This window comes from Eschrichtius robustus, chromosome 14, assembly GCF_028021215.1.
Source record: "Eschrichtius robustus isolate mEscRob2 chromosome 14, mEscRob2.pri, whole genome shotgun sequence".
In the NCBI taxonomy this organism is placed as follows: domain Eukaryota; kingdom Metazoa; phylum Chordata; class Mammalia; order Artiodactyla; family Eschrichtiidae; genus Eschrichtius; species Eschrichtius robustus.
In genome coordinates this window covers 7867639-7888127 of record NC_090837.1, presented here as the reverse complement: position 1 = coordinate 7888127, position 20489 = coordinate 7867639, and the positions used below count along the sequence as shown (strand labels likewise).

Sequence of the window (20489 nt, the reverse complement as noted above, 5' to 3'; positions counted from 1 at the left end):
TCCGAGGGGGCTTCGGAGTAGAAATAGAAACAGATTAACAACTGGGAAGCGCTCAGGACCTGCTGGGGGCCCCCAAGGTTATAACCCCCAGGCTGTGGTGGGGAAGTGGATTTTTAACCCAGCGCACGTGGGGCTGAGTCGGGGTCTCAGGTTCCCGGCTGGGGAAAAGTTCGCCCGCAAGGGGAGGTAGTGGGTTTCACGAGGGCCGGCGCGGCCGCACGCCCCCGCCTGCTGGAGCACGCGCCCGGCCCTGGCGCACGCGCGCGTCCTGGCGGTTGCCTAGCAACCGGGTGGCGTGGAGAACGCGCGATCATGGAGCCGCCCGCCCTGACCGTGAGCGCCGCGGTCCGGGAGCACCTGCGGAAGTTGTGTCTGCACGAGTTCCCATGCGGCACGGGCAGCTGGGTGCGGGCGCTGGCGGGGCGGCTGGAGGAGGGGCTCGGGGCTCTTGGGGACGGAGGGACTGACCAGGGGCCAGGCCGGGGCCTAGGGGCGGAGAGCGGGGCCGGGGTGGTGCTGGCCCCGGGTGCTGAGGGGGCCGCCAGCCCCAGGAGTTGGCTGGTCTGGAGAAGCCTGAGAGGATGTTTGCGTCTGGGCGTTTGGGGAGCGTCCTGACCGGGGTGGGGGGGGGATGGGGATGGACTGTGGGAACAGGGACACTGCAGGGGTGGACCGGATAGGCCCCCCGGGCCTGTGGGCGCTGACCCAGGGTGGAGGGCAGGGACCCCCCCACCCACCAGAGCAGGACCCCATCCTGAGCGCATCAGGCGGATCCGGGGCCCCTGGCTGTCTTAAAGACACCGGGCTCCTTTGGGGTGAAAAGCTCATCCTGAGAGCAAGGTTTGCAGTTAGGACCCTGCTGCTCTGTGGCCACAGGGGCTATCCTCATCACCTAAGTGCACAAGGAGCGTGACATTGAGAGCCCGGGGCTTCCCAGGTGTGCCCGGAAGTCTTGAGTCTGAAGGGTTCCCATGGACTTGGTGGGAAGCTGGGGCCCCACCTACTCTTGTCGGCTGGTTTCCCTTTTCATAGAAGGGAAAACTGAGATACCAATCAAGGAACTAATTTATTTGTTTCAACAACAAACATTGATTGGGCACCTACTACGTGCCTGGCATTGTGCTGAACTTGGGGGTTTCATAGATAGATGTCTCTCAAGAGGAAGGAGTGGGAGAGAGTAAACTCCAGGACCGAAATCTTTCATCTTCCACTTATGGCATCTAAAGGTTCTGAATTTACCTTTGCAGGCTTTGCCGCCTCTTCTTCAAAAACCTTTCCTTGGCTCGTTACATCCCACAGATTGCCTTTTGCACCTCCCAGCTTCTAAACTCTCCCTGATTGTCCTGTTTTCCAGTCGATTCCATTTTGAGAGTTTTGAGTCCTTGAGAGGGGCTGAGTCATAACGAGAGAAATTCTCCGCCTCCACCTCTGCAGAATAAGTCGCGCTTTCTTCCTCAAACTTGCCGAGCATGGCGGGAGCTGATCCCCAGAGAGGAGGACGCTGTGGGCCCCGGGGAGGAGACGGTGGATGCCCTGCTGGGCCTGGTCTGCAGCCCCCACTCACCCTGGGCCCTGCTGGAGGGCTCAAGCGCTGAGGACCGTTTTCTGAGAGAGCTGGCCGTCCAGAATCCCCTGATGCTCAAAGACAGCTTCTTCTACACCTACTTCAGGTCGCTACGGGTGGTGGACAAACAGGTGAGCCCTGGGCGCGAACACCAGGTACAGGGGTGATGTTAGGGGGGCCGTTCCCCTTACAGGGCTTGGTGGTAAGACCTAGCTCTGCCCTCCTCCTAATTAATCGCACCAGCTTGTCCACAGAGCAGGGCCAACAATCCTGGCGAGCTGGCCCAGTCTGTTCCCCAGCCGGGAAGGGCCCCTAATGTCCTTGAAGCCAAAGTCAGCTGAGGATTCACAGACAGACCCCTGAAGCTTCTGGTCTGACCCTGCTGGGTGTAAACTAGAATGATTGCTTAAGACCATAGGATTCACTGTGGCTCTGGGGTAGGCAGCGGAGAAGGTGGGATTCCTGGCTTCAGGAGCTGACAGTCCAACAAGGGACACAGGACATGAGCTGGAAGTTGTCCAACATCTACAGTCAGAGGAGGGGTGAGGGTTGAGAGGTCACAGGCCACTGCAACGGCCGAGGCACTCGGATCCTGGCAGGAAAGGCGTACAAGAGAAGAAAGGGTTTGGGGTATGGGGCGGTCACTCTCTGAAGATGCACGTGCCATTGCCGTCCTCACTCCAGTGCCGCCTCACGCACTGGAGCTCTGAGCTCCCTTTCCTCCCTTCCAGGTGAGCCTGGTGGACAAAGACCTCCTGAAATTTGTGAAGCTTGAAGAGTTGGTGCTGAGTGCTAATCAAATCAAGGAGATTGACACCACCAACCTGCCCCCAACTCTCAAGGTAAAGGAGCCCAGGTTCCATTCCAGGTCTTGGAGCCAATGCTACCCAGAGGCCCTGCCCCTCCTCTGCGCCCCACACGGAAGGTTTGGCCATCCTGACTGTGCTAAGGGCCGGCCTCAGGCTTTGGAGAGGTAGGCCTGATCCCTCAAAAAGTTAAACCTAGAATTCCCACATGACCCAGCAATTCCCTTCCTAGGTATACACCCCAAAGAAGAGAAGGCAGGAATCAGACAGACTCCTGTACGCCAGTGTTCACAGCAGCGCTATTCACAACAGCCAAAAGGTGGACACAGCCCGCTTGTTACCAGCAGATGAATGGAGCGGCAAAATGTGGTCTATCCACACCGTCATAAAAAGGAATGACATGTGTACAACATGGATGACCTTGAAAACATGATGCTGAATGAAGGAGGCCGGACACAAAAGGCCACGTATTAGATGATTGCACTGCATGAAATAACTGCAAATCCACAGAGACAGAAAGTAGATTAGAGGTTACCAGAGGGAAGGATTGGGGAGTTATAGCTTAATGGGTACACAGTTTCTGTTTGGAGTAATGAAAAATCTTGGAAATGGATAGAAATGATGGTTGTACATTAAGTGAATGTACTTAATGCTGCTGAATTGTCCACTTAAAAAGGGTTGATATGGCAAATTATATATATTTTACCACAATAAAAAAGTTTTAAAAAGAGGTAGGCCAGGCTTTTTTTTAAGAATACTTTATTTTTAATAAATTTATTTATTTTTGGCTGTGTTGGGTCTTCGTTGCTGCGCGTGGGCTTTCTCTAGTTGTGGCGAGCGGGGGCTGCTCTTCATTGCAGTGCGTGGGCTTCTCATTGCGGTGGCTTCTCTTGTTGCGGAGCACGGGCTCTAGGCGCATGGGCTTCAGTAGTTGTGGCATGTGGGCTCAGTAGTTGTGGCATGTGGGCTCAGTAGTTGTGGCTCACGGGCTCTAGAGCGCAGGCTCAGTAGTTGTGGCTCGCGGGCTTAGTTGTTCCACGGCATGTGGGATCTTCCCAGACCAGGGCTCGAACCCGTGTCCCCTGCATTGGCAGGCAGATTCTTAACCACTGTGCCACCAGGGAAGCCCCAAAAAGAGGTAGGCCAGGCTTTATTACGAGTCTTCAGCTGAGCATATCAAAATGGTCTCAATTTTAAATTAAATGCTGAGACTAGTAGATTTTGTGGCAGAAGAGGCTCAGAAGTATGGCTCAGTACTGGGCTCAAGAAGAAAGCGGGCAAGGCCTTGGAGGAGAAATACAAGAACTCTGTTATCTCTGGGTTTATTCCCTATTCCAGCCAGGGGCCCTTTGGCTTTCCCAGAGACAACTGCCGTGAGTCGAGAAGTTGCAAAATTGTTAACTCGGGGCTTCCCTGGTGGCGCAGTGGTTATGAATCAGCCTTCAATGCAGGGGACACAGGTTCAAGCCCTGGTCCGGGAAGATCCCACGTGCCATGGAGCAACTAAGCCCGTGCGCCACAACTACTGAGCCTGTGCGCCTAGAGCCCATGCTCCGCGACAAGAGAAGCCACCAGAATGAGAAGCCCGCGTGCAGCAACGAAGACCCAACACAGCCAAAAATATAAATAAATAAATAAATAAATAAATTTTTAAAAAGTGTTAACTCATTTCCTTTCCCACTCTCTCCGACATCACCTCCACTCCATATTTTAAAGTTTCCTTCACAAAAGGAAAAGAAACTTTTTTTTTTTTTAATTTTTAAGATTAATTTTTATTGCAGTATAGTTGCTTTACAATGTTGTGTTAGTTTCTACTGTACAGCAGAATGAATCAGTTATACGTATACATATATCCCCTCTTTTTTGGATTTCGGTCCCGTTTAGGTCACCACAGTGCATTAAGTAGAGTTCCCCGTGCTATACAGTATGTTCTCAGTAGTTACCTATTTTATACATAGTATCAATAGTGTATATATGTCAATCCCAATCTCCCAATTCCTCCCACCCCCAATTTCCCCCTTGGTATCCATACATTTGTTCTCTACATCTGTGTCTATTCTGCTTTGCAAATAAGATCATCTATACCATTTTCCTAGATTCCACATATATGCATTAATATACAATATTTGTTTATCTCTTTCTGACTTACTTCACTCTGTATGACACCCTGTAGGTCCATCCACATCTCTGTAAATGACCCAGTTTCGTTCTTTTTATGGTTGAGTAATATTCCATTGTATATATGTACCACATCTTCTTTATCCATTCCTCTGTTGATGGTCATTTAGGTTCCTTCCATGTCCAGGCTACTGTAAATAGTGCTGCAATGAACATTGGGGTGCATGTGTCTTTTTGAATTATGGTTTTCTCAGGGTATATGCCCAGTAGTGGGATTGCTGGGTCATATGGTAGTTCTATTTTTAGTTTTTTAAGGTACCTCCATACTGTTCTCCATAGTGGCTGTATCAATTTACATTCCCACCAACAGTGCATGAGGGTTCCCTTTTCTCCACACCCTCTCCAGCATTTATTGTTTGTAGATATTTTTTAAAATTTATTTATTTTATTTTATTTATTTTTGGCTGTGTTGGGTCTTCGTTGCTGCGCACGGGTTTTTCTCTAGTTGCGGAGAGTGGGGACTGCTCTTCATTGTGCGCAGGCCTCTCATTGCGGCGGCCTCTCTTGTTGGGGAGCATGGGCTCTAGGTGCACAGGCCTCAGCAGTTGTGGCTTGCGGGCTCTAGAGCGCAGGCCCAGTAGCTGTGGCGCACAGGCCCAGTTGCCCCACGGCATGTGGGATCTTCCCGGACCAGGGCTCGAACCTGCGTCCTCTGCATTGGCAGGTGGATTTCTAACCACTGTGCCACCAGGGAAGCCCTGTTTGTAGATTTTTTTTAATGATGGCCATTCTGACCGGTGTGAGATGATACCTCATTGTAGTTTTGATTTGCATTTCTCTAATAATTAGTGATGTTGAGCATATTTTCTTGTGCCTCTTAGCCATCTGTATGTCCTCCTTGGAGAAATGTCTATTTAGGTCTTCTGCCCATTTTTTGATTGGGTTATTGGTTTTTTTAATATTGAGCTGCATGAGCTGTTTGTATATTTTGGATATTAATCTTTTGTCAGTTGCTTCATTTGCAAATATTTTCTCCCATTCTGAGGGTTGTCTTTTCGTCGGAAAAGAAACTTTCTGACACCTGCTGCAGGAATATTTTCTTCCCGGATTCTTAGAAGGGGGTCCAGGTGGGCACAGGGAGACGAGGCATTAGTACTTCGTAATTCCTCTCCTGAGTTGCCCAGGGCGGAAGCAGGGAGTGGGTTCCATTTTGTCTGGGCTCACGGGCTGTCTTTCCACCCGCGTCGCAGGTGCTGGAGCTCTACGGCAACAAGATGACCAGCATGGAGTGTCTGTGCACCCGCCCGCCCCCAAGGCTCCAGCACTTGGGGTTGGGTCACAACAAGCTTCTGGGCCCCCTGGAGAGTCTATACGTCACCAGTGATTACTGGTAACTCGGGAGCCCCACGTGGAAAGAGGGAGGGAGGGGTTGAGCATTAGATTTGGGCCATTCTATGCTGGTGGCTTGGAGAACTCAGCTTTGCTCTTTTCTTTTTTTTTTTTAATTTTTTATTTATTTATGGCTGTGTTGGGTCTTCGTTTCTGTGCGAGGGCTTTCTCTAGCTGTGGCAAGCGGGGGCCACTCTTCATCGCGGTGCGCGGGCCTCTCACTATCGCGGCCTCTCTTGTAGCGGAGCACAGGCTCCAGACGCTCAGGCTCAGTAATTGTGGCTCACGGGCCCAGCTGCTCCGCAGCATGTGGGATCTTCCCAGACCAGGGCTCGAACCCGTGTCCCCTGCATTGGCAGGCAGATTCTCAACCACTGCGCCACCAGGGAAGCTCTTTGCTCTTTTCTATAATAACTCCTGCTGCTAAGGCCGGACCTAGGATTTATTTCTCTGACCCAATAAACAAAAAATCCCACTGAGGCCTAGGGAAGGACACCAAGAGGTAGTGGGAATGAGTGGGACCTTTTGCTTCGGGGTTTCTGTTGGCTAATTCTTGGTTGTGAGGGCGTCCTGGGCGCTGCAGAAGGTAGAGCAGCGTCCCTGGCCTCTCCCCACCTGATGCCAGGAGCACCCACCCCAGACCAGCTGCGACAACCAAACGGTCTCCAGACAGCACCAAATGTCCACTGCGGGGCAAAAGCACCCCCAGTTGAGAACTGCTGCCCTACAGACAGCTCTCGGTTTGACTTTGTCTTCTTGGTGGGTGAGCAGTGGGAAACTGAAACGCTGGATCTGAGGAGTCTCAGGGCCTCAGATACCACCCGTGAAAATCCCTCAGAGGAAGCGGGGCCAGGGAGGCCTGTCAGAGGAGCTCTGAGGAAGCTCTCCCGGGGCTCAGCATCCTGGGCAGCACTTCGCCGGGCCGACGTTCATGACTGTTCCTTTCTTCACAGCCCAGAAGGGGCACGAGGCGCAGGGCAACATCGCTTCCCTGCTTTCCCAGCTCTCCTGGGAACGTGCTCGTGGAAGGTCTGTCTCTCTGACCCTAATTTCCTCCTTCCTCCTCTTTCCCTACTCTTGGCCAAGCTGCCTCTTCACAGCCTTGGCCGTGTACAATTCCGGATCCCTTCCCTCTGCTGACCTCAGCCGTCAGGGTGTGTAGCACAGGAAGGAAACGTACACTTTGGACTTTGTGTGACAGCTGAGTTCAGACTCGTACCATGGACAGAGTTCTAAGTGTTCTGGTTTTGTTTTTTTTTTTTTTAGTGTTCTGGTTTTTGATTTGGAAAACAGACTTACGATAACGTAACCTGCTTAATGCTGAGTATGGGTTTCATAGAAACACATATATGTGTGAAACCTCCGTCTTTTGCTGTTTTGAGTTTAAAAGGAGGGTACACTTCTTGCGAATCCATTTTGCTGATGTGTCTACCAGGTCTCTTGAAGGAGGCTGACATTGGGTAAAATCTGTGTGCCGGTCAGCATGAAATGTTCTTCTCGGGTATTTTCGTGACTGGCTGGCCAACATCGCGGGCAGGATGAGAGGAGGGAGGAAGGGGAGGTGAAGTACCTGAACTCAACAGCTGGGAGACCGTCACATGTGATGGCGGGATTGTACTGATGCGTTGTCCCCTTGTGGGTTTTGGTTCTGTTTGTTTGTTTTTGTGTCTCTGTTCTCAGAGCTGAAATTGATTTGCTTTCCGCTTTGTGCAGTAGGGAGGCCCTCTTCTCCAGGTCGGGGTGCAGGGCGCCTCCTCTGTCCTTACCGGCCAGTTCTTCTTCACCCACGTTCCCCAAGAAATGAACCAGATGGCTTCCTGTGGTCACGCGCTGGTCTGACTCTGGAGAGCGTCCTCCAGCTTCTAGACCCCTCGAGCCTCGTGCACCCTCTTCCCAGGCCCCCCCATTTACCGACCTCTCCTACCCCCACCCGCTGCTCCTCCGCGCAGAGGCTCCCCTCCGCCTTCCTCGCCACTTTGTCCCTCTCTGCTGAGAACCTTTTAGATGCACAACCCCGTATTAGGCTCTATGGGAGATAGACGGTTAACTGAGAAGAGGTCTGTATACACAGAAGTCCGGCAGAGGCAGGATGTGGCCACCTCTATGCCACACGAGGAGGGAGGGCACCGGGAGAACCAGGAGCCCCTTCCCAGCAGGGCGGCTAACCCAGGTCAAGGGCAGCACAAGGCTTGCGAGTCGAGGATGGGCACGGCCTCCCATCCCGTCCTCAGCACCAGGCCTTGTCCACTGGGGACTCGGGGTGCTGGGCGATGCAGGCGCCGTGGCAAGACCACAGCTCCCTGTCCCCACCCGTTTGCTTACCTGGCCTCTTGACTCCTGGCGGTCCCACTCACCTTCCAGGCCCAACCTCGTCTCCCTGGACCTGAGCTTCAACGACCTGACGGACCTGCAGGGCACGGTGGCCGGCCTCCGAACGCTGCGGCACCTGAGGTTGCTGGTGCTGCAGGGGAACCCGCTGGCCCTGGTGCCCTGCTACCGGGGCTTCGTTATCGACAGCCTGTCCGGGCTCTGCGTGCTGGACGACGTCACCGTGGCATCCAGCGAGAAGCATCTGTTCCGAGGGCTCAGCCACAGCGGGGGTGAGGGAGCCGATGTGCAGGGCAGGGCGGGGGGTGAGGGGGACCTGCTGGCCCGCCCACCACCCTACTGGCTGCACATGTCTGTCATCCAGCTCCCTGGCTGACCCAGACCCTGGTCAGGTGTAGGTCACCTTCTTGGTCAGAGTTCTCTCCCAGATTTTGATCGTTGTGATTGAGATTTGGCGACGGAAATGGTACGGAGGCTGGGACCATCACATTGCCCTCCCTCTCTAGACAAATGGGAAACATTCTTTAAATTAGTTTCTTGGCGTCCGTGGTGGCTTGAGATCACCCCCTTGTGGCTCACAGCACAGGCTGCACCAGAGCCTTCTCAAGGTCAGGGTGACAAAACATTGATAAAAATAGCTACGCCTACTGAGTACCGGCACGGGCTAAGGTAACATAGTCTCCATCTGTAACTACCCTGCAAAGTAGCTACTACCATTCCCATTTTACACATCAGGGAAACAAGGCTTAAGAGGGGCCTCTTGCCCAAAAGAGACTTACCCCAAATCACGGTGTGTTGAACTTGGTAGAGCTGGGATTCGAACCCAAGTCTGCAAAGTGAGGCTCAGCCCTGCTCGGAGGAAAGAAGGCAGGAGCTGAGCTCGCCCTGCCCCTGCCCTCCCCTGCTGTCTGCCTGCCCACTCCCTCCCCGCGGCTCCCCTCACCCCTGCCCGTTCCCCCCTGCAGATCTCCTGGCGCGTGAGGCGCGGTTAGTGGTGACTGTTGGACATGTCAGAGGGGTTCTGGACTCCTCGGTCTTGGACCCGGAACCAGGGCCCCAAGGCCCTTTCATCGCTTACAGCTATTATGTAACGTACGAGTTTGTGGAAGATGAGGAAGGCGAAGGAAATGAATACGGCCGCGTGCTGGCCGAGGTGTGTCCATGGGGGCTCTGCTCTCGGGTCCTCAGGGTCTCCTGTGCAGGCACAACGGCTTTGGGGACCCAGGAAAACCCTTAACATGGATCTTTCCAATTCATACCCTACTCTGAGCAGGAAACTGGCTTCCGCTCAGCCTGTTTCTTGCAGCTGGAGTAATTCTCAACCGTGTTCACCCCTTCCCATCCCCCCTGAGATAGGAGCAAAGGACATAACAAGGGAGCAGCCCAGAGTTTCCCGACTAGGCTGCTGGCTTCCCAGCCGTGTTCTCCAGCTCCCCCTACACCTCCCGGCTCCCTTCCTGTCACAAGAAAACCCAGCGGTGTCATCCGACTAGGAGAAATGCCTGGGGCCAGGACTTCCCTGGCGGGCCAGTGGTTAAGACTCTGCGCTTCCATTGCAGGGGGCGCGGGTTCGATCCCCGGTCAGGGAACTAAGGTCCCATGTGCCGCAGGGCGTGGCCAAAAAACCCCCAAAAAACGCGACGGTCCCCAGCTCATGTGCAAGTTCTTACTGTTTTTACTGTTAACATAGAACTTTCAGAAAAAACAGGACTGGTATTTTTTTTATAACTTCCTGCCTCCTAAGTCCATGTGTTTGCTTTGCTTCACATCCATCCAACACTGGTGCCCATTTACACCACCTTCACATAGTGTCAGGTGAGAACTCTGAGGCCGGCAGCCCTGGACGTGTTTTCGTGTCTTCTGTGGCAGATCGTCAAGCCCTCTCCCAGCACGGAACAGCTGGGTGAGGACATTCCCAAAGAGCCCGTCAAAGAGGCTGAAGACTCCGTAGAGTCTGGGCTGGCCTCCCAGTCCCGGTCCGGGGAGCCGGCGGTGTCTGTCGTCTCCGGCACCTCAGCGCCCTTGCCGCAGTCCATAGACTCTGCAGAAGAGCTGGCCAAGCTGCGGCCGCGCCTGGATCCCCGGCTCTGCCCGTCCCCGGGGTAAGGTTGCTTACCGGGCTGGGAGCAGGGCCCAGACCACACCTGGCATTTATCATTCTGCATTCTCCTCTGGCCCACAGCCCTCCTGGCCTTCTGTCCCCTGCCCTCCCTGACAGCATGGGCCCCGCAGCCTCACGCTGTGCCCATGTGTGCACATCTTCTCACAGTTCCCTCCCAGCCTTGTCCCTGGTCCCCAGCACAGCCCCCTGAGTGATGGCCCCCATGTCTCCATCTCCCCTCCCCAAGGACAGTTCTCTTTAGCACAGTCCGCAAGCCCTGGTCTGACGTCATCCCTTGCGACTACAAGATGCAGCACACGCTCAAGGACCTGGTGCCGCTCAAGGCCTTCCTGCTCTCAGGGACCACCGTCACCATCGTGGAGGAGAAGGTGGGAGGCTGGAATTCTCCAGGGTCCACACACTGTCCCACTTCTCCTCTGTTCTGCTCTTCTGTCGGGCATCTGTAGCCCTGCTCCCTTGTTGGCAGGGTCTCGGTGCCTTTCCAGAAAGATCCTGGCTAGCTCCAACCCAGCTCCTGTCCCCTAGATTCTCTCCTGGCCTGCGGTGCCACCTTCCCCCAGCAATCCCTCGGCTGCTGAGAAGGGAAAGGGAGAGAAGGACAAGAAAGGGAAGAAGAAAGACAAGAAGGGAAACGATGGGAAAGACAAAGCGGGCAAAGGGGAGAAAGAACCAGCCAAGGTGCCTCTGCGTGGGGCGGCCTGGGTGGCGGGAGGTTGCTCCCTCGGTCCCCTGCTCCCCCCCTCCACTTGCCCGGCCTCTCCCCACAGGAGCAGAAGGGGAGCAAGAAGAAGAAGGACCTGCGCCAGGACCTGCGCCAGGACCCGCCCGTCCTCCGGGTGCTGGGCAGTGGCCCGGTGGCCCTGGAGCCCCTGCTCTCCGGGGAGCCATTCGTGTCCACCGTGTGCAACTTTGGGGTGGTCCGTACCTTGGAGACCGACAGGCTGACGCTTTACAGGGTACAGCAGTGCCCCTGGCCTCCCCCGCCCACAGAAGCCTGGCCAGGCTGTGGGAGGGAGGGGGAGGCGGGGAGGGGGAGGGGGGCCAGAACCACAGGAGGTGGGGGCTGGAGGGGTGACGCAGCAAGGGTCACCTGCACGGTGGGCGGCCTTCTCGAGTGCGAGGGGCCAGGCAAGTGGGCAGGTCGGGCAGCTGCTCCCCAGGAGACCAGGAGAGGCCCTGGCGGGGTGAGAGCACCCACCCCTTCCCCCGCATCCCCCCACTCCAGCAAGGAACTTATTTTGTGGTTCTTCCTCTCAGGATTCAAAGAAGAATAAGAGTAAGAAAGCTAAAAAAGGTAAGACCGATGATGGTAACAGGGCAGGGAGTGTTTACTGAGGACCGGTCCTAGTCCGTTCATGTTGCTGTAAAATTCCACAGCGTGGGTGGCTTGTAAACAACAGACATTTGTTTCCAGCTGCTCTGGAGGCCGGGAGGTCCAAGACCACGTTGCCGACAGCATCAGGTGAGAGCCCTCTTCCTGGTTCGCGCCTTCTCCCTGGGCCCTCATGTGGTGGAAGGGACCAGCGGTCTCCCTCTGCCCTCATGACGTAATCACCTTCCAAAGGCCCCACCTCCTAATATCATCACCTTTGGGGGCTGGGATTTCAACATATGAATTTGGGGAAGGGCACAAATATAGCAGGACTTGCTGAGGGATCAGCCTGATTGGGGACCAAAGGAATGGAAGGATGGAGAATCATATCTTCCAGCCGGTGGGAGGGCCATGCCTACCCTGAGGACCAAACCCTGTGTCTTCCCTGCAGCCCTGCTGCGGTCATGACATGGGCAGGACAGGCATTCTGGGGTGGGGGCCAGGATGGAGCGGGTAGGGAGGCTCAGGGTTACGAGTGTCCAGGGTCCTTCTGGCTCATCGGTGGTCCTGCTCCTGCAGGACATTAGCCCTTATTTGCTGTATAAGGAGCCTGGACTTGTTGTATGGGCAGTGGCAGCATTGAAATAGGTAAGTTTTAGATTTAATTTTTTTTTTTTTAAGATTTATTATTTATTTATTTTATTTATTTTTGGCTGCATCGGGTCTTAGTTGAGTCATGTGGGATCTTCATTGTGGTGCGTGGGCTTCTCTCTAGTTGTGGCGTGCAGGCTCCAGGGCACGTGGGCTCTGCAGTTTGCAGCAGGCAGGCTCTCTAGTTGAGGCACGCAAGCTCAGTAGTTGTGGCACGTGGGCTTAGTTGCCCCGTGGTATGTGGGATCTTAGTTCCCTGACCAGGGATCAAACCTGTGTCCCCTGCATTGTAAGGCGGATTCTTTACCACTGGACCACCAGGGAAGTCCCTAGATTTAATTTTTAGAACTGTCTGGCTTGGAGGGAGAGGTAGGAGACAGGTCACTCAGCTGGGAGACTGCTGCAAAAGTCTAAAGCAAGACCACAGCAGCCCGATTCAGAACAGCCAAAAAGTGGAAACAGCCCAAATGGCTATCAACAGATGAAAGGATAAACAAACTGTGGTCCATCCATACAATGGGATATTATTCCGTCACAAAAAGGAATGAAGCACTGACATGTCCTAAACCATGGATAAACCTTGAAAACTCAATGCTAAGGGAAAGAAGCCAGACACAAAAGACCACATAACGATTTTATATGAAATGTGGAGAATTGTCAAATCCATAGAGACAGAAAGTAGATTAGTGGTTGCCTGGGGGCGGGGGAAGGAGGGAATGGGGCATGACTGGTTAATGGGTGCGGGTTTTCCATTTGGGGTGATGAAAATGTTCTGAAATTAGCGGTGATGGTTGCACAACATTGTAAATATACTAAAAGCCCCTGAACTGTACCTTTTTTTTTTTTTTTCACACACACACTATTTTATTTTTACAAGAGATAAACTGACACCAAGCATTGTAAATGGATGACCACAACAAAAGCAACAATGATTGCAATTACCAAACACAACAAAGAGTTATAGTTAATAAGCCAACAAAGGAGAGAAAATAGGGATTATAAAAATATTCAGTTAATCTGAAGGTGGAAACAGAAAAACAAAGAACATATGGGATAAATAGAAAACAAATAACAAGATGGTAGACTCAAACCCAATTATATTGAGTCACATGAAATATAAATGGTCTAAATACCCAGTTAAAAGGCAGAGATGATCAGATTGGATAAAAAAGTAAGACCAAGCTATCCGCCTATCAGAAACCCCCTTTAAGTATAAAGATACAAAAATACGAGAAATAAAAAGGATGGAAAAAGATATTCATGCTAACACTAATCAAAAGAAAATGGGAGTAGCTGCATTAATATCAGACAAAGTAGATTTCAGAGCAAAGACTATTACCAGGGATAAAGAGGGTCATTTCATAATAAAGGAGTCAGTTCATTGGGAGGATGTAACAGTCCTTAGCATGTATGCACCTAATAATTGAGTTTCAAAATACATGAAACAAAAGCTGATAGAACTACAGGGAGAAATAGACAAATCCAAAATTATATTCAGAGATTTCAGCACAAATAAGTGACAGAACAAATAGACAGAAAATCAATAAGCATGTAGAAGACTTGAATCACACTGCTAATTAACTTGAGCTGACAGCTACAGAGCACTCCATCCAATCACACACACACACACACACACACACAAACACACATTCTTTAAGTGCACACAGAACTGAGATATTCTATAACCTGGGCCATAAAGCAAGTCTCAATAAGTTTAAAAGAATTCAAGTCATATAAAGTATCCTCTATGACCACAGTGGAATTAAATTAGAAATCAGTAACAGAAAAATATTTGCAAAATCCCCAAATTTTTAGAAACTAAATAACACACTTCTAAATAACCTATGGGTCAAAGAAGAAATCAAAAGGGAAATTAAAAAGTATTTTGAACTGAATGGAAATAAAAATACAAAATACCAAAATTAGTAGGCTATAACAAAGCAGTATTTAGAGAGAAATTTATTGCACTAAATGCGTATATTAGAAAAGCTTCTAAAACTAATAAGTGAGTTTAACAGGGTTGCAGAATACAGGGTCAGCATTCAAAAAATGTTTCCATATACGAGCAATGAACAGATATTAAAAATTTTAAATAATACCATTTACAATAGCATTATCAATAGAAGTTCTATATGTTGAAAACTATAAAATATTGCTGAGAGAAACCAGACCTAAATCGGTGGAGATATATACTATGTACATAGATCAAGAGATTCAACATTGTTAAGATGTTGGTTTTTCTCAGATTGATCTAGAGAGTCAATAAAATCTCAATCATAACCCTGGAGGGATTTTTTTTTCTTTTTTTTTGGTAGAAATCAGCAAGCTGATTCTCAAGTTCATATAGAAATTCAAAGGATCTAGAATAGCTAAAACAACTTTGAAAAAGAACAAAGGGCTTACACTACTGGAATTGAAGACCCAGACAAATATGGACATGAGATTTGTGATTGAATCCTGGGGTTAAAATGGGCTTAAACAAAACTTTTTTTTTTTTTTTTACATTTTTGCAAATTTCTTTAATGTCTGGCTTAATTGAGGAAGCCACATTTGCATAGCTGCTTCTGCAGTCAGTCTCTGTGACGTGTTGCTGTAGTTGAAGTGTATGAAGAAAAACCTCACATGGACATGTAATTGGCAAAGAGGGAAATATTCTAATAGGCTTTTAAATAACTGTGGATATTCCTCTTTGCATGAGACTTGACAACTAGTAGTTTTTTAAAGGTTGTTACAGTGTGAAAACTGAATCTATATGGATGAATTTTTTCATAATCAGTTATGTTAAATTAATCCATTGGTCTACATTGCCTTTTTTTTTTTTAACATTGCATTTTGAACCCATGAACAATTGTTAACATCTGGCAATTGTTATTTGTAAAATACTGGTTCACTGAGTTATGCAGATCTTCCAACTGTTGACACATTTTTTTATCCATTAACCAAAAATCGCATTCTTTATCGTCAACCACAACATCAGAAGTCTTTTGAGTATTGGAAAACTGTTAAGTTCATGGTGGCAGATACAGTGTTACAAAATTCTAGTTTCTACTTGAAAAGTTCAAATGTTATAAATGTATTTATCAAAATGCTTTCAGTTGTTTTCCCTGAAGTGCCAGGCTTGCTTCATTCTTTTTTTTAGAAAATATCTGCCAAATATTCACGTCGAAATAACCATATTTTGTCAGCGTACTTTCAAGTGAAAAAGATGTTCCAAGAAAAAGCAGCTAGTTCACCTTGTAATTCAAACTGAGACTTGTTAAATGATCGAGTTAGATGTGATTTAATTTTATTCCTTATTACGGTTAAGACCCGAGGGCGGAATCTGATTCTGAAACCGTGCTCGCCTCGAGACGGCGGAGGTCACATTTGCGTTTCCGGGACGTGTCGTGAGCCGGACCGGGATGGCCCGGCACTGCCAGCCCATCGTCGCTCCGGATTCACACTTTAATATTTCCTCAGAAATAAGAATATCTTTGGTTTCAGTGTACGAAAGCGACTACCGCCCCGACCCCCTGACGGTGGAGATCCAGATCCAGCTGATCCAGGGCCGCTCGACGGAGGAGGCGCTTCGGGGGCTCGTCCCGTAGGGCGCGGGATTAAAGGTTGTTCTGACACCGCGGCTCCGCGTCTGTCCAGCCGCCGCCGCGCGTCCGGGGAGCGGGGTGCTGGCCGGGGCCGCGGGGGGCCTGTTCGGGAGGAGGCGGGAGTGCCTGGCTGGGGAGGAGCGGGGGGCTGGCCGAGGGGAGCGGGGCGTAGGGTGCTGTTCGGAGGAGCGGGGAGCCTGGCCGTGGGGAGCGGGGGTGGAGCTGGCCAGGGAGGAGAGGAGAGCTGGCCGGAGGAGGCGGGGGGCTGGCCGGGGAGAGCGGGGTCGGCCTCCCCGGGGCGGGCTCCGCAGGGCCGGCCTCTCAGCCGGCAGGTGCGCGGGGAGCTGCGCAGACCCAGGTGGGCGGGGACCCGCGGCGGCCCCGGGCCCGCCCCCAGAGACCGCGCCGCCAAGCCCGGCCTTAGCCGCTGGGTTGGTGGGCCGCGCGGGGGCGTGGCCAGCGCTCGGGGGTCGCCGCTGAGCCCTCCCCACCTTCCGCGCCCAGCGGAGAGAGCTGTGTCTACGCGGCTGCGCTGCGCGAGCTCCTCGCCTGTGTCCGCTCGGCGTCTTGGCTCAGGTAGGTAGGCGAGGGGCGGGCGGTGTTTGGCCTGGGGCGCCTGGAGCCCCGCTGCTGGGAGGGGGCTGTCCCACTGTGAGCGGAGGGGCGCCGAGCCCCCGGCGGGAGGAGTCGACTTGACAAAAGCGGGGTCGCGGTCGCACTGCCCCGCGGGAGCGGCCTCCCGCCTGCGGTGGACCGTCGGGGCCAGGTGGCCTCCTGCTGCCTGTCGGCTTCTGTTCGCCCCGCTGGGGCGAGAATGGCCGGAGCCGCGGGTTGTGGACGGGGCAGCCTGCGGCGCTTGCTCCGGACTCCCCGACGGGCAGCGCCGCTCGCTGTGCTCAGGCCCGGAGGGGTGTCCCCCGCGGGGCTCTGGTCCTTGCTCTGGCGACCCCACGGGCCTTCGCGCCTCCACAAGAGCCCTTTAGAGGCTGTCGTGTGGAGAGAATGAACCAGCCCTTGACCCTTTCCCTCATCAAAGCGTGATGGGTCACCGAGCCCTGTGAGGGCCCCAGAAACAATTGCAGACCCTTAGGGCTCAGCACCCACTTGGAGGGGGGCGTGCACTCGCTGAAGCCCGTGCCGGTTAAGGACCAGGCTTGGGGGCTCAGAGAGCGGAGGGAGGCTTACGCTTAGCAGGTACTGAATGGGATTCACAAGCAGGTGTGTGGAGTGGGGAGCAGAGGAACGGCTGCCGCCACTGCGGTGGGGAGCTGCGGGTTAGTTCCCGCAGTGAAGCGCTTGGGGGATGGGGTGCATTGGGAGCGCTGTGGACAAAGGGGAAATCAGGTCCACAGAGCACCTCAGCCTGGGCCTCTGACACGCACAAGTCAAAACCAAACAGCTGGCTTTGCGCCTTTCTCGGTAAGTGGCACCACCAACCCGCCCCCAACTCTTTCCCCTCCCCGGGTGCCCTCACCCACAGCAGGCGTAGCTCCCACACCTGAAATCCATTTTCCACGCCTGAAATCCATCTGGTTTTCATGTGCTCCACGGCCCCCACCCTAGTCTCAGCTGCGGCTGGTTACTGACTAATGCAACAGTTTGCTAGCTGGTCTCCTGTTAACCACTTTTGCGCTTCCACAATCCAACATCTAAGCAGCAGCAGTAGTGACCTTCCAAACAACGTAAATTCTTTTACTGCCTCTGTTAAATCCTCCGACGTATCTCCGTGGTGCTTACAATAAAACCCAAGCTCTTTCCCCAAACTTTCCCCATGGATCTTGCATGTGACCCTCCTCAGGCTACTGCTCCCGCTTCACCACCTAACACTTTCCTCCTTGTTCTTTCCGGTCCAGCCACGCTACGCACCTCCTGTCCTGCTTCAGGAGCTCTGCACTTAACTCTTCCCTCTGCCCGGCCCACTCCCCCACTCTCCCCCCCACCCCAGGTCTTTATGTGGTTTGGTCCCTTACTTTGTTCAGTTCTTGCTCAAGTGTTCTTTTTCAGGGAGGGCTTTCTAAACTACCGTGGGCTGAAAGAGCCTTTCCGGTCACTCTATTCCATCACACTGCTTTAATTTCTTCTCCGCACTCCCTGAAGTTCGTACTGGTTTCTTGGTCTCTTTGTGAGGGCTGGGACCTGTCTATCTTGCCTGCCACTGCATCCCTGGCAGCTAGAAGAGATGCTTTTGTGGCAGCGGCGGCAGGGACACCCGGGATGAGGCTAATGCGGGTAGACCGGATCGAAGTGATGGCCAGCTGGACCAGGACACGGCAGGGGGAGGTGACGAGGAGGGGACTGATGCCAGGCTACTGTGGCTCTTGGGCAGGTTACTGTACTAAGTCACCATTTCTCAGCTTTCTCTTTGTATTGCTGGGAGACTTGCTGAGAGAAAACCAGAACTCAGTAAGCGGTAGAACTGGTGAGGGGTGGCCGCAGGGGAGCCATCCTAGTACAAGTCTGTGGCTTTCCTATTTGCTTTCATGCTCTTCCTGTGCATGTTGTTTTTTGTTTTTTTTCTAAAGCTCCATTTAAACGACTCCCAGGAAACCCCAACTACTTCAGGCAAACCTTGTACCAGTATGTGTTGTACCCCTCCCAAACCTTGTACCAGTGTGTGTTAAATGGGTGTGTTCTGTGGTGGCTTCCGCCACCTGCTGCTGCCCTGCAGTGGTTTCCTCTCCCTGGAGGAGCAAACTCCCTAAGGGCAGTGCCAGGGGCTGTCATCTCTGAGACATGAAACACAGGGCCTGCCACCACTCTAGACTGGTTTTTTTTTTTTTTTTTTTGGAAATAAGCTGTGCCATTTTCACTAAAGCTCATTAGGTACTTGAGTTTCGTGGGAAATGCTGAAAACACTTGTGGTGCCTCAGTTTTAAAGTGGCTGCAAGTCCTTTTGGAGAAAAAGTTGACCCAAGAGTCCCCTAATGACAGCAGAAGGGAAGCGAGGGCTGGCATAGCAGGTGTGTTTGGTCTGTCTTCTGGGAGAGGGACTCTGGAAAGCGCCGGAGGACACGCTGAAGAAGATAATCAGAGGACCTAGCTGCTGGGCCGCGGGTTGCTCTTGGGACCGGGGCGGTGGAGGCCGGGCCAGGGCCGGGCTCAGTCGCTCATCGGCTCTCTCCTTGCAGGCCCTGCCATGCTCCGCAGGGTAGGCTGGCTGGTCCTGTACAGCCTTGCTGTGCTGCTGCTCAGCTGCCTGTTCTTCCTGAAGAAGGAGGCCCACCCAGCGGGGGGCCCCACGGCCCGACAGCCCTTCTGGGCTCCCCCAGGGCCCCGGCGCAGCCAGTGTCTGCCCAACCACACGGTGGCTAATGCCTCCCTGTTCCTGCCTAACCGTCACCGCCTCTTCTTGACCTATCGCCACTGCCGCAACTTCTCCATCTTGCTGGAGCCTTCGGGCTGTGCCGAGGACACCTTTCTGCTCCTGGCCATCAAGTCACAGCCTGGCCATGTGGAGCGGCGGGCGGCCATCCGCAGCACGTGGGGCCGGGCAGGAAGCTGGGCTAAGGGCCGGCAGCTGAAGCTGGTGTTCCTCCTGGGGGTGGCAGGATCTGCGCCCCCAGCCCAGCTGCTGGCCTACGAGAGTCGGGAGTTTGATGATATCCTACAGTGGGACTTTGCTGAGGACTTTTTCAACCTGACACTCAAGGAGCTGCACTTGCAGCGCTGGGTGGCAGCTGCCTGTTCCCAGGCCCATTTCATGCTAAAGGGAGATGACGATGTCTTTGTCCATGTCCCCAACGTGCTGGAGTTCCTGGATGGCTGGGACCCAGCCCAGGACCTACTGGTGGGAGATGTCATCCGCCAGGCCCTGCCCAACAGGAACACCAAGGTCAAATATTTCATCCCACCCTCCATGTATAGGGCCCGCCACTACCCACCCTATGCTGGGGGCGGAGGGTATGTCATGTCCAGAGCCACTGTGCAGCACCTCCAAGCAGCCGTGGAAGAGGCTGAACTCTTCCCCATTGATGACGTCTTTGTGGGGATGTGCCTGAAAAAGCTGGGGGTGAGCCCCATGCACCATGCTGGCTTCAAGACATTTGGAATACGGCGACCCCTGGACCCTCTGGACCCCTGCCTGTACAGAGGGCTCCTTCTGGTGCACCGCCTCAGCCCCCTGGAGATGTGGACCATGTGGGCACTGGTAACAGATGAGGGGCTCAAGTGTGCAGCTGCCCCCTTGTCCCAGCTTAGAGGGGTGGGTTGAGCGAGTAGACTGTTAATTTTGCAATCATGATGAGAAATCGAGAACCCTGAAACTTGGCCCTTGATGGGTCTACAAGAAATGCTGACTTTGTTTTTGTAACCCCCTCCCAAACCTTGCTAACTCTGATTAAAACACTGAAACCTGGCTGACTTGTACCAGTATGTGTTAAATGGGCAAATGCTGCGCCATCACTCCATGGGGGGACTCCTGGAGCCCCTTGGGGCTCTTCCAGTCTGGAGAGGGGGTGGTGAAGGAGGGAGGCTGCCTAGGGCTCCAAAAGACACACACAAACATCTTTTTTAAATGCAAAAAAAAATTATTCTCCTTTAGATACAACAGAGAAACTCCAAGGAAAGAAGGAAATGAGAAGTGTGTGTTGGAGTAAGTCCTGTTAAGAGCACCAGG

At 52.8% G+C, this 20489-nt stretch overlaps 2 protein-coding genes across 2 annotated transcripts; both read left to right on the top strand.

Moving 5' to 3' along the window:
* The first annotated feature begins 312 nt into the window (after positions 1–312).
* LRRC43 (leucine rich repeat containing 43) lies at positions 313–15877 on the top strand. Its single transcript, XM_068563358.1, has 13 exons — positions 313–405; positions 1435–1695; positions 2296–2406; positions 5739–5878; positions 8239–8477; positions 9171–9358; positions 10075–10307; positions 10554–10695; positions 10853–11005; positions 11095–11283; positions 11585–11621; positions 11742–11789; positions 15774–15877. The coding sequence occupies exons 1-13, from the start codon at positions 313–315 to the stop codon at positions 15875–15877; spliced, it is 1938 nt and encodes a 645-aa protein (XP_068419459.1).
* Positions 15878–18808: 2931 nt separating this feature from the next.
* B3GNT4 (UDP-GlcNAc:betaGal beta-1,3-N-acetylglucosaminyltransferase 4) lies at positions 18809–20195 on the top strand. The gene is made up of 2 exons (XM_068563354.1): positions 18809–18834; positions 19003–20195. Exon 2 carries the CDS (start codon positions 19011–19013, stop codon positions 20082–20084), a length of 1074 nt encoding a protein of 357 aa, XP_068419455.1. The 5' UTR covers positions 18809–18834; positions 19003–19010; the 3' UTR covers positions 20085–20195.
* The last annotated feature ends 294 nt before the right edge of the window (positions 20196–20489 follow it).

What these genes read in the sequence shown, in the direction of transcription:
- LRRC43 (XM_068563358.1), top strand. Translation starts at nt 313, where the DNA reads ATGGAGCCGCCCGCCCTGACCGTGAGCGCCGCGGTCCGGGAGCACCTG. An exon ending in TACGTCACCAGTGATTACTG is followed by an intron (nt 5,879 to 8,238) that starts GTAACTCGGGAG and finishes CTCACCTTCCAG; the next exon opens with GCCCAACCTCGTCTCCCTGG. An exon ending in CGGCTCTGCCCGTCCCCGGG is followed by an intron (nt 10,308 to 10,553) that starts GTAAGGTTGCTT and finishes CCCCTCCCCAAG; the next exon opens with GACAGTTCTCTTTAGCACAG.
- B3GNT4 (XM_068563354.1), top strand. Translation starts at nt 19,011, where the DNA reads ATGCTCCGCAGGGTAGGCTGGCTGGTCCTGTACAGCCTTGCTGTGCTG.